The 15,718-nt window shown below is 53.1% G+C and overlaps 1 protein-coding gene across 3 annotated transcripts in view; it reads left to right on the forward strand.

Annotated features, from left to right (window-relative positions):
- The window catches only part of UBE2F (ubiquitin conjugating enzyme E2 F (putative)), a 54,411-nt gene that overhangs the window by 5,196 nt on the left and 33,497 nt on the right, over nucleotides 1-15,718 (forward strand). For 2 of the 3 annotated variants that reach the window (XM_047773913.1, XM_047773914.1), the window contains exons 3-4: nucleotides 9,289-9,318; nucleotides 12,353-12,418. The exons of the other annotated variant lie outside the window; for it this stretch is intronic. In XM_047773913.1, the coding sequence (XP_047629869.1) occupies nucleotides 9,289-9,318; nucleotides 12,353-12,418 (96 nt within the window). The remainder of the gene's footprint in view (nucleotides 1-9,288; nucleotides 9,319-12,352; nucleotides 12,419-15,718) is intronic. 3 annotated transcript variants of the gene reach the window in all.

Below are 15,718 nucleotides of genomic sequence, written 5' to 3' on the forward strand. Positions count from 1 at the left end.
GAAACAGTTTCTGCCTTTAAGGCACTGAGAGTTTACAGCACTTCTTACTTTGTGGCTTTTTTTAGTATAAGGAGCCAGGAGGCACAGAGGGTTAAGGAGTTGGTTAGAACTGCCTGTTTTCCGGTTGAGTGAGGTGGATGCCATGGCGTTTGCAGGTCTAGGAACAGGGCTAATGGGAGGACCGGGTGAGTGTGCGGGCGCTGTGTTGGACCTTCTCAGAAACAGCTCTGCCAAGGTTGTGAAGGGGGAGGCTGGAAACAGGTGGCCTCGGGTTCCGGGAGACTCCAGTGGAATAAGGGACACTCTTCTGTGCTCTCCCGCTGCCCCTGAATCTTGACTTAGCTCTGGCTTTCCCATCTGGTGGCAGATGAGTTAAAGATGGAGTGATTCTTCAGTCGCCTTTGACATCTTGGCAACGCCTTCCAAGTCTGGGAGAGCGTCAGATTGTGCTCAGTTTGTGACCTCTCCGGCAGGGTTACCCTCTGGGGTCAGAGGTGGGGCCTGGGCTGCAGCACCTCACCAGGGAGCCCTGGGAGGACTTGAGCCTCCTAGATGCTGGCTCCAGGCTCCCATCTGCAGAGGACCCGGGAAGGGAAGCAGGCCAGGGAAGGGGGTTGATGCCTGGGGCTGTAGTCCTTCCAGGGAGGGTGTTCTGATGCCCAGGAAGTTGCAGTGAGGAAGGAGGAACGGGTGGGAAGCTGGCCAGTAGACAGCGCCGTCTCTGTACCATCTCCGTGCCCTGGTCGACGGCAGCTGTGGTCCGCTGAGCACATGGGGCCAGGCCCTCCGTCGGGTACTTGATAGGGCCGTTCTTGTTTGACTTTGGCTAAGCCTTGCCAGGAGGGTAGTTCATTTTATAGCTGAAGAACTGAGACTCAGAGAGGTTTAAAAATGTGCCCAGGTTGCAGTTTTGTTGCAGGAAGACAACCAGACCCCCATGTTGAGGCAGGGCAGGAACTTGCAAAACAGACCCAGCAAGCAGACACCGAAGGAGCAGAACAGAAGTGCAAGTCCACGGAAAAGAGAATTTAGGGAGGCACAGGGGCTCCAGCACCCCTCCGGCCCTGCTCGGGGATGCACCTGGGAGCTCTCGGAAGTCTCCAGGGCCCGACGCAGCCCAGGGGAGCCCATTGAGGCCAGGAAAGCTAGACTCTGCCCAGCTCCTAGGACAGGCGATATCTTGGCTGGGCTTACCGGGCCCCGCTAAGGTCCTCTGATCTTTTGCGACTCTTCAAGGGAAGGTGCAGGACCTCCTCGCAGGGCCACCTGTTTCCATTCTCCCGGGAGCGCTGGGGGTTATGGGCTTTCTGGGCCCCAAAGCCCTTGCAGATGACAGGTGGTCGTGCAGCAGGGCTCATGCTCCCAGGCCCCTCACGTGACCTGCTCTCTCCGTCTGCCTCGGGGGAGCCGGGCTGCCTGGGGGGCGAGCCTGACCGGAGAGGACGCCTGGGCAGGAGGCACCTGTGGGGAGTGCTCCGGCTGCCAGGTGGCTGCGGGACGCCAGAGCGCTCCTCTGCGCGGCTGGACGTGGCATCCGCCTGCGTCCTGGGGGCGACTGGCGGTCCATGTGGAGTCTGGTGGGCACAGAGGGGCGCTGGGCGGGGGTGACGGTGCGAGTCCCTCCAGGCGGAACTCCCCTCTCGGGGTCTGAGGGGAGTAAGCTGTCCACGTTCGTCCTGGGCCTGGCTCGGGCTCCGGCTCCGGCTCCGTGAGAATGCTGCTGCTCCTGGGGCTCAAGACGTTGCACAACGTGCCTTCGTGTCTCCGGGACCCGGCGCCACGGCTGGTTCTGGGGAGCAGGGCAGATACTAAAGAGTGCCCCCGGGAGCGGGCAGGGCCCGCTCGCTCTGAGGAAGGCCCCATGCAGCCTTGTTCCGAGCAGGCGTGGCCCTTGACAGCTGTCCCTTCAGATGAGACGGTCTGGCCTGAGAGGGCCGGGGCTGGGGGGCTCTGTGCCGCCCACCCAGGCCCCAGGAGGACTGAGAGCTGAAGGCCCTCGGCCGATGGCCTGCCCCGAGAGGCCCCCCCGGCCACGTGTCCCATGCCCAGAGGCTTCCAGGCCACTGTACTTTTGTACCGTTGCCCTGCCTGGCTGACCTGACGTGGGGGGTCAGCTCGGTGCAGACCGCTGTGGGGCGAAAGTGGGAGGGTGCAGGTTGACAGGGCAGCTGTGCCTGGTGGTGAGGGCCGGTGGTGGCTGCACGACTGCAGCTCTTGTTCTTGGGCTCGGGATATCGGGCCCAGTTCTGAAGGTGATAGGTGGAGGCAGCTGTTCCTGGAAGGACCAAGGCTGCCTTGGAGCGGCCGGCAGTGCGAGGCCCCTGCCAGACTGGCACCCCCAGGTCATTCTTGGGGACATCCTCCAGGTGGAGGCGCAGAGCTGCTTACAGCAGTCCCTGGAGGGACAGAAGAGGGAGGTCTGGCCGGGCTTGGACTGGGGGCTGCTGTCTGCCCCGAATCCGGGAGTCGGGGACCCTGCGGGGAGCCAGGTCAGGCCTGGGCGTTTCCTTTTGGCCCTGCCTCTGGCCTGGGCCCGTGCGGGAGCCCGCTCCAGTGCTTCACCCACAGGGCGACGGCGCTGCCTTCCCGGCGGCCTTTGTGGTGCGGAGTCCGTCAGGCTCTGGGTCTGGTGATGCCCCCACCTCCGGGCAGAAGGACCTACTTTCGTGTCTGTCAGAAGCGTGGCGTTTTCATATCACGGGCACATGGCCATGTGTCTCCTTGCCTTTGACGTGGTCCCTTGACAAACATCTTAGAGCCTGCTGTGTATCCGCCTCCTGTTAGTGACCCCTGAAGACCTCGGGGGCTCTGAGCAGGCCGGCAGGGAGCCTTTTCCTAAAGTAGTCTCTGTTCAATGTGGAGACCTGGAACTGAGTTGGCCGAGTTCAGACCCAGGGCTGGAGTCAGGAACAGAGGGAACAGATCCGTGTAAATGGGTCCCGGGCTCCACGCGCTTCCTGGTGTGCTCTTGTTGCAGCGGCTCTCCGTGCCCCGAGCCTGCTCTGCAGAGCGGAGAGGCCTGGCTGCCTACCCGCGTGGGCTTCCCAGCGTCCGGGTGCAGGCGTCTCCATGAGGAGCCACTTGGGGCCTCCCTTGGGTGAGTGCTTCTGTGTCCCCATGAGGAGTGGTCACGTGCTGGGTGGTATAGGAAGGGCCTGGTCCTGTGCAGTTCCTGGAAGAGTGGGAGGAAGAGAACCATGCATTGTTCTCCAGAGCTGCTCTCCATGCCAGGCCCTGCCCAGGACTCGGGAGGTAGGCTCAGCGTTGGCTTTCCTTGTTGGCAGGGGATTCAGAGCATTTAGCAGTGGGTGAAGCTGCTACCATACAATACATATTTTTAAAAGTAGGGCAGTAGGACAAGCATTGTGGAAAACGGTATGGAGGTACCTCAGAAAACTAAATCTAGAACCACCATATGACTCAGCAGCCCTACTCTTGGGCATATCTCCAGACAGAACTTTAGTGAACACGCCTGCATTCATTGCAGCACTATTCACAGTAGCCAAGACATGGAAACCACCTAAATGTCCACTGACAGATGACTGGATTAGGAAGATGTGGTATAAATACACAATGGAATACTACTCAGCCATAAAAAAGAACAAACTAATGTCATTGGCAGCAACATGGATGGAACTTCATACTAAGTGAAGTAAGTCAGAAAGAGAAAGACAAATACCATATGATGTCACTTATTTCTGGAATCTAATATATGGCACAAATGAACCTTTCCACAGAAAAGAAACTCATGGACTTGGAGAACAGACTTGTGGTTGCCAAGGGGGAGAGGGGGGGAGTGGGATGGACTGGGAGTTCGGGGTTATAATAGATGCAGATTATTGCCTTTGGAATGGATGAGCAATGAGATCCTGCTGTAGAGCACAGGGAACTGAATCTAGTCACTTGTGATGGAACGCGATGGAGAATAATGTGAGAAAAACGCTATGTCTGTGTATGTATGTATACATACACATATGTTTGAGTGACTGGGTTGCTTTGTCCAATAGAAATTGGCCGAACACTATAAATCAACTATAATGGAAAAAAAAATCATAAAAAAAATAAAACAAAAATCAAAGTAGGGCAGTGGCCCAGAGGAGGAGTCCTGCTAACGTGGAGTGGGGTGGCCGGCCCCAGGCTAACCTTGAAGGGCTTCTTTGCAGGGTTCGATAGAGTGAAGGGGCCCAGGGAATCTGGCAGCCCCTCGGGTGGGCAGGGAGGGTCTGTGGAGGACGGACAGCAGCTCAAGTCTGCCTTGTCTGCTCCTGTTGAAAGCGGGGGCTATGAGGCCTTGGGGCTCCATTCCCCTTGATGCCAGCCTCTGCTACCAGGGCTGTGCTGGTTTTCAGGGTCCCCACCTTGCTTGCTCTGCAGTGCGCTTCCAAAAGGCTGAGTGGAAAGGCTGATGTGGGGCACGGTGGGACCTCCGGCCTCAACTGTAGCAGTGCCACCTCTGGCCATGGGCTGATGCCCTCCCAGCACCTGTCTCCCTGTAAGGGCATCGTGTAGATCCTAGCAGTGCTGAAGAGGGGCTCTGCGGGTAAAGTCAGGCAGGAAGCCAAGAGGTGAAGTTCTAGTCCGGGAAATCGAAGAGCTAGTGGTTCCGGTAGGAGGAGGTAGTCAAGCCTCCTGGGAAGTAGCTGCAGGCTCTGCCTGGATCAGAGGGTACAGCTGCCCTGCCTGTACTGCCTAATGGGGCTCGGGGCTGGCTCTTGCTGGGTACCATCTGCATAATGACCTAGTCTTAGGCAGCTCAGGCTGCCCTCCTAAAATACCGGAGCCTGGGAGGCTTGTCAGCCACATTTATTCCTCGAGGTTCTGGAGGCTGGGAGTCCAGGATCGGGCGTCAGCAGATTCTATTCCTGGTGAGGGTCCTCTTCCTGCCTTGTAAGCAGCTGGTGCCTCTTCTCATAAGGGCGCCAATCTCATCCTGAGGGCCCCACCCTCGTGACCTCATCTGACCCCAATTACTGCCCCCTCACAATACCATCCCATGGAGGTGGGGGTTTAAGACTTCTCCCTGGGGACCTGGAGGGGGTAGGGTGGAGAAACCCATGGTTCAGTCCACAGCACTTTGGGCATGTCTCTGTCCCCAACGAGGAAGGGCTCCTCATGTCTCAGGGTATTCACCCTGCAAGTACTGCCACCCTGCTAGCAAGTGTGCTTGTTGGTCACGCATTTCCTGAGCACCCCAGCGTGCCAAGCTCAGGCCCAGGTACTAGGTCCCAGGGCTGGGTCAGCATGTACAGCCCCCGCCCTGGAGTACCCGTGGGTTGAGTGGCAGGCAGGGCAGAAACAACTAGAGCAGTGTGTAAGCAGCCCACAGCAGAAGGTGTGAGGACGTGCTGGGGGGACATTGTGCTAATGAGGTGGCGTTTGTAATCTGATATTTCAGTGCAGTCATGCTTCAAGTGGGCTCTGTGGTTTGGTCTTTAGTTAGAAAGGAGAAGGGTCTAATTTCTCAGAAGGAAGTTGTGCAGCCACTTCATTGTGCCGGGTGCTGGCTGCCTCCCCAGAGCCTGGGAGGGGCTGGCATCTTTGGAACAGGCGAGGCTTTATCACTTTAAAAATATCTGGGTTTCCTGTTACCTTCCAGGTGGGGTAGAGTCCTTCAGGTGGCGAGGTTATTGCAAGGAAGGACTGCTGCTTTGCCAAGAGGCCTTTTGAGCCCAGAAAGCAAATGGCTTGTTTCTTGGGTCATAGTCTTCTTGTAGATGGATTCTGAAGTTACGACTCTTGAGGCCAAGTGTAATTATTTGGCATCTTGTGACGTGTACAGAAACCAGTCTTTTGGACAGCTCCCTGAGAGGAGCACTGCCCTGTAGTTTGTTTGTCTTCTGTACCGGCTGGACTGAAATACCAAGCATCTTTATTGAAATCCTTGTGTCTCCGGGATTGTGTTCCTTGCCTGCACTGGTTCTTGGACCAGAAGCCTGCAGAGGCCCTGACTGGTGAGGGGGTCATCACTGGACGGGGTCTGGGCTCTCCAACCCTTGCCCACCTTCCTGAGCGAGTTGCACTGAACATGGCAGTGCAAGCAGAACGCCCATCTTTGGAGTTTACTTCTTGACTGCAGTGTCAAGTTACTAACTCCATCTGTGTACATAGTTCTGTGTAAATATTTTAGCTTGGGAACATAGCCTACAGCCATTTCCTGTACCTGGAGAGAATTAAAATTCAGAGGCCGAGGCCCCACCTGAGACTTCTGGTGTAATTGGTCTGGAGGGGGCAGGGTGGCAGAATTTGCTCAGCAGGTACTAATTATGGTGATGGATGCCCAACTTCATATTTTACTAAAAATCCTTGAATTGTACACTTAATTTGTTTTAGGGAGTTCCCTGTGGCCTAGCAGTTAAGGGCTCAGCATTGTCGCTGCTATGGCTTGGGTCACTGCTGTGGCTGGGATTGGATCCCTGGCCCAGGAACTTCCACATGCCATGCGCACAGCATCCTCCCTCCAAAAAAAAGTTGGTCTGTTTTATACTATGTAAATCATACCTCACCAGAGCTGTTTAAAAATAAATAAATAAATAAAAGGTGAAAGAACCCCTCCCCAGGTGCGGGGCAGGCGGCCAGGGTGGAGTGTCCCAGTCCTCCAGGGGGGTGTCCTCTGGCCCAGAGCTCCTCATCCCCACGCTGGCTTGTAGCACGGGGTCTGGGTCTGCTGCTCTGCCGCTGAGATGCCCTGGTCACTGCCTCCCTGCCCGCCTGGGTCCAGACCTCGCCTCTGCCCTGTTCCTGTGGCTCCCTTTAAAATCCTCTGGGCACGTGTTCTATTTCTCCGGGGTTTTGTAAACCTGGACAGTCGGAGTTCTCACGATGGCGATCAGATAGGCCCAACCAAGAAAGCCATGTTCCGGCCGCCTGCTTCAGTCTCTCAAGAGAGGGCCCTCCAGAAGAGTTGCTTATAAAATCTTATCAACAAAAAGTTAAATAATGGTATAGTAAATACGCAAATAGTATTTGCCTTAAAACCATATAGGTTTAGGAGTTCCCTGGCAGCCTAGTGTTTAAGGATTTGGTGTTGTCGCTGCTGTGGCACATGGTCGAACTCTGGCCCAGGAGCTTTGGTATGCTGCGGGCACAGCTAAAAAAATATATGTGTGTGTGTGTGTGTATTTAAGTATATATATGTATATGTATTAAGTTCTATGGGTAACATTTATTTAAAAGTGCTTAATATGCATGATTCATTTGATATAATATGTCCTTTTTTGATCAAATGAATGCCCTGGGCATGCTGTTGGTGCAGAGCTGGCCCTTGACCCCTCCTGGTCAGAGGGCCTGGTGTGGCTGGCCTCGGCGTGACTTTACTCAGGCCCCTGCCTCGGGAGGGGCTGGAGCGGGCCCAGCAGAGACAAAACTAAAGGTCACCATGCTCGTCGTAAGTGCAGCAGTCTTCATAGGGTCGGGGACATTTTAGGTGTGTCGACCCTGGCGTACGGAGCACCCGACTGCCGCGAGCATAGACTCCCAGGCTCACATTTCATCCCAAAACTTGTCCCTTTTCCATTCCTTTCCTCCTCCCTCTGCCTGCCCCCCCCCCAATCACTTTTCTGGATGCCCATTGCAAATGCCTGGGTCCCAGAGCTAAGATAGTAGGTCACCTGTTTCTGCCCAGGTTCTCAGCTGGCTGCTGCCAAAACCTAACCCCCTAGCTTCAGGATAGCCCTGGGCCAGCCTTCCCACCTGTGCCTTCAGCACCCAGCTTTGCAAACACTGTGCCCCCCCGCCCCCCCTTGAAGGAACGCTTTGCTTCTTAGTGCTTTATGGTCTGGTTTCCATCTTTCCCCTTCCCTCCCTGCTGTTTTGAAGGCCCTCTGCAGGGTCAGAGTCCCATCCCATGGCCTTGCCTCAGGCCTCGTCCCTCCCCCCTGCCCCAAGCTGCCCCTTACCCCCCCAGCCGCCTGCCCGCTCTCCTGACTCACTCCTACTTCTCCGCCTGTTCCTCGGGGTGGGGGGAGCCCCCTGCTCCTGTCCTCTGCTCTCTGCCCATGTTCTTTCTTCTCACCGGTCTCTCCCTTTTGCGGTCTCGTGACGTGAGTGGCGTCACGCTGCAGGGGTGCCCCAGCCCTGGTCACGCACCCAGACCTCACCCCCCCAATCCCGGTCCCGACTTCCCCCGCAGGTCAGCTCTGAGTGCCATCTCTGACCCTCCCCTCCCCCGTTGGCAGGTCCTTTCATCAGCTTGGCTGTCAGGCACCCTGACTCCCTGCCTTTGCTGAGTCCTTGCTGCCTGTCAGGGCGCCTACCTCAAGGGTCCCCTCCCTGGCCTCCACTTTTCCCTTTCAAAAGTTGTCCTGCTGAGGCAAAGCTGAGGAACTTCTGTTCAGAAACCTCCTTTGGCTCCTTTATGCTGCCGAATAAAGTTGAGAATTCGCAGCTGTGAACTCAGGGCCCACCACCACCCAGGCCCTGCCTTTCAGCCTTCTTTCCCGTTGCTCGGGCTGCCTCTGTGCCTGCTGGTTCCTGTGCTTGCCTGTGCTCTCTGCTTTTGCGCACTGCTGACTGACTTGCTTGAAGTGCCCTTTTGCCTCCCCCTGCAAAACTGAGTTCTCCCTCTTCTTTAAAGCCCGGCTCCAAAACCTCCTTCTTGCTTCAGTCTCCGTAGCTGGAGGGAATCTCCGTGCTCCGAGGACCCAGAGCATGTGCTCTTCGGTCCCAGTTATGTCCGGGTGCCCCTCCAGACCTCAGCTCTTTAGTAGCAGGGTCGGTGGGTGCTCGGCAGCTTTGTCCTGGCAGAGGGGCTGGGAAGAGGCCCCAGAGGAGGACACTAGGCCCAGGGGTGAAGCTCCAACGAGGAGGCTCCCTTGGCCTTCGCTTTACCCTGGATGCCAAGGTGCGGGGGGCCCAGTGGGAGGGAGAGTTCCCCTCACTGTCGAAGAGGGCTTATGGGGAGACAAATCTGGAAAAACTGGAAGAGGCGGTGTGAATATAAATCAGGTTTTGTGGGCGGTTGTTCCCCTGCTTGGGGAGACAAGTTTTCAAGAATGCTTTAGTGATTGTTTACCTTTGGGTAATTTCTGTGTTAATTTTGAATTCTTTTCCCTAGCACTGAAGAGAAATGGCAAGGGCCTCTGGCTGGCATCCTGCAAGTCGCTCTGTGTATTTGAAAGCAATTTCATTTCATGGCGTAAAATCTGTACTTTAGACCAAGTGTAGACTTCAGTTAGTTCCGGTTTCTTGTTTGTTTGTTTTGCCAGCATTTTGGAGGGATTGCCAGTTTAGCGCTGGTGACTTATGGGCAGTAACTGACCAACATTAACCATCATCTCTTTGTTCCCACAGAGGTTGCAGAGCTTGAAGCTAATTTGCCTTGTAAGTATAGCGTCCCTGGTCAGACACCAAACGCCGTAAAATAATTGCATGAAGAACCTGGTTTATGTTTTAACAACCTTGCGTAGCGAAAAGCCTGTTTTATGGGTACATTAGGGATAAACACGTGATGTGTGTAAGCAGGTAGCGGCTTTTTCCGGGGCTCTGATAGCAGGGGAAGGTTCACGTCTTTCTGAGCGTAGCACAGCCCTGCTCCCTCTCCTGACTGTCGCCCAGGAACGTCTAGTTAGCATTCTGACCCGTGTCCTCTTGGAGTGAAAAGGCAGATTAATTTGTGATGGACAGTCCTATTTTTTTTTCCATTTTATGGCTGCACCCGTGGCATATGGAAGTTCCTGGGCCAGGACTTGAATCCAAGCCACAGCTGCGACCTCCACCGCAGCTGAGGCAATGCTGGATCTTTAACCCACTGTGCCGCGTCTGGGCATGAACCTGTGCCTCGGCAGCAACCCGGGCCACGGCCGTTGGCGTCTTAACCCACTGCGCCACGGTGGGGACTCCTGACCGCCCTGTTTTTCTTAGTGACAGTCCCACCTTTTTGGTCCAGAAAGTGCTTACCTGTCATTTGTCTCTGTGCTCCATTTGTCTCCGGGTCTCCTCGCTTCGCCTGCTCCTTCCCGCTCCGACACTCGGGGACGGACGGCCAGCCTCACTCTTGAGCTCACTCACTTAGCAGGCAGCGAGCTCGTGTGCTGAGTGTCAGCGTCCCTTTCCTCCCTGTCCTCGGTGCCTCCCTCCACCTTCATGTTTTATAAGACTGTCAAAGTCTGAAAGCTTCAACCGTTTCAATATTTTTTTGTAGGACTTTTTATCATTATGTTCAGTTAAAAGTTGTTCTGAGGCTGAGGATGTTTATCGAATGTGAGTGAGATATTTGATACGTGGGTCTCCTAGTCTGGGCAGGTGCTCCACAGAGTTTGGTATGACACGGGGTAAGAAAGCACCCACCCCAACCTCCACCCAAAGTTGGAAAGACAACAGGGGGGTGCAGCCCTTACGGGTTGTGGAATCAGCATGTAAGACGAAGTAGGTCTCGTTCCTTGAAAAACAACTTTGAACGTAGACTGTTGATGTCTGAGTGTGTGAGTGTAAAATGCTTCTTAGTGTGGGTCACAGTCCAAATGTCTTACAAGTCACTGGGTTGTTTGACTTGTTTCTTCTAGTCAGAACTACAAGGAAATATCTTGGGATTCCACCGACTGAAGTATTTACAAATGATTTGCTTTAAAATGTTCTGAGTTCCCTGGTGGCTAAGTGGGGAATGGACTTGGCAGTGTCACTGCTATGGCTCGGGTTCGATCTCTGGCCTGGGAACTTCTGCATGCTGCAGGTGTGGCCAAAAAACAAAACAAAGTTCTAGGGAAACAAACAAAAAACAATGTGTGTGTGTTTGTGTGTGTGTGTCTAGGACAGACTTCAAAGTACTGAAGCTGCGCGATGGATTCATTATACTCTTTCTCTGTTCCTTTCATATTATGTAATAGTCTAATGAAATCCAATTTTAAAAAGTAAAATGAAATAGTCCTTCTATTTTCCATTCCCATCATATCTTCCCACTGGCCCCCCAGCTTGAACATACATCCACGTGCATTTAATCAAAGGCCATAGAAAACTTAAAACTTAAGTCATATACACAGTTCATTTTGTCCATGTATAAGAATCTTAGATTGTTAGTTTGTAACCCATAGAGTATAGTTTAGCGTTACCTAAAAATTTGGTTGAAAAACAATAATTGGCTTTCAAACCAAAATTTATCTTAGGTTTGAAAAAGGCACAGTCCAGCTTCCTAGCCCTCATATATAGCTAAGGTGTCAGATTTTAAAAAAACATAGTACATTCTTCTTTTCTCTTCTTCTCCCTATCTCCTCTCTCCGTCAAATATAAATCAGTTTATACACGTTCGCCAGGCTTTCCAGAAGTATGCAACTCATTATTTTAAAGAGGAAACACAGAACCACCAAAGAGTAGATCTTTGCTATCTGATTAATAATCTTTCTGAAGTATTTATGAAGGCAAACAATAACTTGTCATATAGCAGTGTTGCTTAGTAATTATTCAGAACTAGTTTGGAGCTCTGTATGTGCAAGTTTATAGAGGTTTCTCCATTTGCAAAAAATAAGAAAACATCTCTTTCAGATAGGCAGACATAGGGGGAGAGTCTTCTTAGCCTCCGCCTGCAGGTCGAGGAAAGCTTGGTTCTGGAGTTGTAATAAAGCCCCTGCATTGAACTAAAACCTGACTTTTAACTCGTTGTTGTCATTGTTAGAACTTCTTTTTAACTTTAAAATGTTTGTTTTTCGTGGATCCCCCGTGGCTCAGTGGGTGAAGGACCCAGCTTTGTCATCGCTGTGACTTTGGTTACAGCCGTGGTGTGGGTTCACTCCCTGGCCTGGGAAGAAAACTTCCATGTGTCATGGGCATGGCCGGAAAAAAAAAAAAGTCCGGTTCTTTTTAGGAGTTTCACTGTTTTTTTTAAGTCTGCCTGGACAATTTCTTTATTCTTGGTGGTCCAGTCTGTGTTACAAGGATTGATTTCTACATCTGTACCTTTATTTCAAAAGCAAGAATACTAGGTGTAAAAGCAAATGAGTGGTGCCACTTTTAATCAATGAAAACATTTCCCAAGCTCTCGTCATATGTTTTTGTTAAACTTTCTTTTCTTTTTTCTTTCCTTTTTTTCTTCTTTTGTCTTTTTAGGGCCGCAGCCACCGCATATGGAGGTTCCCAGGCTAGGGGTTGAATCGGAGCTGCAGCTGCCGGCCTCCACCACAGCCACAGCAACACCAGATCCCAGTCGTATCTGCGGCCTACACCACAGCTCACGGCAACACCAGATCCTTAACCCCCAGAGTGAGGCCAGGGATCAAACCTGCATCCTCCTGATACTAGTCAGATTCGTTTCCACGGAGCCAGGACAGGAACTTCTTTGTTAAACTTTCTGTGCATCTCGAGGTTAGCCTCAACGTAAGGACTGGTGCTAACTCTCAGACCTTCCTGACTGCTGTTTCTTTCGTAGGTACGTGTAAAGTGCATTTTCCTGATCCAAACAAGCTTCATTGCTTTCAGCTGACTGTAACCCCAGGTAATACTCTCCTATGTGTAAGTACTGAAGTGACTTCCAAAGAGCGCATTCTAAAGGCTTGATCTGTCCTCCAGCCTTTGCCAGTAGCAGCCATTCCGGAGGAAGACAGGCTCGTGCTTTGTAGTCTAATGAAGCGTAGCGCAGTGATCCGAGGCATTTGGCACATGCTCCAGGAATCAGACGCAGGCTTCACAGCCCAGGCGAATGAGGAAGGAGGCTGCTGACATGTGGTGAAGAGCAGGAGCTCTGGGTTGGAACTGGAACTGGAACTGGGTTCAGATCCCGTCCTGCCGTTGAGCAGCAGCGTGACCGTGTTACGTTGCTCAGTCGCCTCTCTCAGCTCTGGCCCACCCAACCGCAGCGTGGGGATCCAAGAGACCCTATCTCGCGGGCCACTTGCGAGGATTAAACAGATAAGGTGTGGGAAGCCCTCCAGCCCGGCTCTGGCACAGGGACGCTAGCAGATTACCAGCTGTCCTCGTGAGCGCCGCTCGGTGGCTAAGCTCCAGGGCTCCAGCCGGGCCAGCGCTTCTCCTTGTGCTGCGGTGCCGCGCAAGGGCCGGCTCGTGTTTCCCCAGCGCCGCAGCCATGGCGTTGATGATGAGCCCTGGGTGCCAGGGCCAGCAGCGCTGCTGGGGGCCGGCTGGGGAGGCAGAAAGCAGCACAGGGACTTAACCAGAGGGGAGGGAGTCGTGTGGAGGAAGGGGAGGGTGTTCTTCTGTTTGGGGGACGGAACGGGAGCGAGAAATAGTAATGAGTCACTCGCTAACTAAACAGTGAGCGAGAACGCGGAATGTCGGGAAGTGGTGATGAACCCACAGAGAAGCCCCGTGTTGTATAATAACAGGAGAAATCTCATTTTCAAAATGTGCTTGAAAATGTTACGCGACAGCTCAGGGACACGGACGTCAATTCAGTCCGGTACCATTTCCGGGTCTGAGATGAGTGACCTCGAGGGAGAGACACCAACCCCAGGGCAGTGTGGTCACAAAGGGCCGTCCGCACCCTGACACCCAGAGACCCCAGCGCGCGGCTTCTGGCTGTGAGCCAGTGAGGGTTCTGACCACCCTCCGGCCGCTGTCATAAACACGTCGCACGTGCTGCTGTTTCTCGAGAGGGGTCTGAGCACACTTCGATGCTTCCTGGTGACTGCCGGCCGGTCGGTCGCCGTCATGGGGCTGTTTACTGTTACTGGTAAGCTCTGCAGGGTATTTTCAGCAATTACCATGGTGATGAAGACGGGTTCTCTGGGTGTTGCCGCTGTGGCGCAGTGGGATCGGCAGTGTCTGCAGCCTGAGGCACAGGGTCCATCCCCGGCCCGGCACAGTGGGTCAAGAATCCAGCATTGCCCCAGCTGCAGCCTGGCTCGCCACTGCAGCTCAGATCCGATCCCTGGCCCAGGAACTCCGTATGCCACAGGGTGGCCCAAAAAGGGGGAAAAGGATTTGTTTTCTATTTCCTGAGTAGTCTCACACTTCGTGTTTGTAGTAAGAATGTTTTCTTCCCTCTGCCTTTTTAGGGCATTTTCAGTGGCTCTCAGAAAATCAGTCAGTGCTCTGCCCCGGCCCACGCTTGCGCCTTGTGGTTCTCAGCCATTCTCTGGTTTTGCCAGGCCTCTGTTGCTATCTTCTGGATAAGTGGCTTTTTTTTTTTTTTTGCTTTGACTGCACCCACAGCGTATGGAAGTTCCCTGGTCAAGGACTGAATCTGCTCCGGAGCTGCAGCCTGTGCCACAGCTGCAGCAACACGGCATCCCTAGCCCTCAGCCCCGGGCACGGGATGGAACCAGCACCTCCATAGAGACAAACCAGGTCCTTAGCCCACTGCACAACAGCAGGACCTCCCTCTTTGCTTCTTCTTCTTCTTCTTTAACTGAGGGGGTTTTGTCTTTTTGCCTTTGCTAGGGCCTTACCCGCGGCATATGGAGGTTCCCAGGCTAGGGGTCCAGTTGGAGCTGTAGCCGCCAGCCTACCCCAGAGCCACAGCAATGCAGGATCCGAGCCGCGTCTGCAACCTACACCACAGCTCACGGCAACGCCGGATCATTAACCCACTGAGCAAGGGCAGGGACCGAACCCGCAACCTCATGGTTCCTAGTCGGATTCGTTAACCACTGCGCCACGACGGGAACTCCCCAGACTTGGTAACATTTTTATGGTTTTGTTTGGGGAATGTCCCTCATGCTTGGGAATAAATGTACTCTTCAGAGAAAAGATGGAAACGTAAGTTGGTTGTAGAGGAAAAGAAAATGACTGAATTTGGGGAGGGGGGGGGAAGTCTCCACATCAGCTCACAAAACAATACTAGTAAGCGAAATGAAACAAAGCCAAAGCCTGGCTGAGATACCCCCGGGCCTTCTGTGAAGTTAGAGAGATGGTTCGAAGAGCTGGGCCAGGCCATAGTGGCCCAGCTGCCCTGTGGGGGTTCCCTCAGCCTGTCCCCACTGTGACGTGGTGGCTCGTAGACAGAGGGGACGTGGACGACTTTTTTAAAATTTTAGTTGTCACTTTTTAAATAAGCGTTACTGAGGTGGAGAACTACAAATAATACGATGTACTAATTTGAACTGCAGAGCTGAGCTTACTGAGTTTTGCAAAATGGGTACACATCCCTGTGCAGCCGCAGCCGCAGCCCCAGGAAAGATAGGCCAGCATTCCCGCCCTTCCTTCTCCTCTTCGCAGTCGGTTCCTCGCCCTCTGCTCCCTGCCCGGAATGGCTTTCTGACTTCTCTTACCATAAACTATTTTTGTCAGTTCCTGACTTTCGTATAATTGGAATCATATTCTGTACCCTTAGTCTCTGGCTTCTTGCACGTAACGTTTTTGAGTTGGTGTGTGTCGTTCCGTGTAGCAGTATTTGTTGTCTGCCTATGACGTGATTATTTATTTTCCTGTTGATAGCACTTGAATTCTTTCCATTTGGCTCTGATGAGGAGGTCTTCTCTTGACAGTCTCATGTCATCCTTTTTTACTCACGTTTTCAGTTTCTCTTCAGCTCCACTTAAGAGTGAAGTTCTGAGTTATGGGAAAGAGGTCATTTTAACTTTCTGAGAAACTTTCTAGAATGGCTTATTATACGCAGGCCAGCAGTGTGTAAGTTCCTGTTGTTCTACATACTTCCCAGTGCGGGGGCGTGAGGTGGTAGCTCATTGTGGTTTGATTAGCATTTCCCCGGTGCCGGGGTCTTGATGGAGACGGCGTTGAGGCTGTGGATCCGTTCGGGACGAAGTGGTGTCTTAACAACATCGAGACTTCCAGTCCACCAGCAGAGTAAAGGTCTCCATTTATTTAGATCTTCTTG

Source organism: Phacochoerus africanus, chromosome 3, assembly GCF_016906955.1.
Source record: "Phacochoerus africanus isolate WHEZ1 chromosome 3, ROS_Pafr_v1, whole genome shotgun sequence".
Taxonomy (NCBI): domain Eukaryota; kingdom Metazoa; phylum Chordata; class Mammalia; order Artiodactyla; family Suidae; genus Phacochoerus; species Phacochoerus africanus.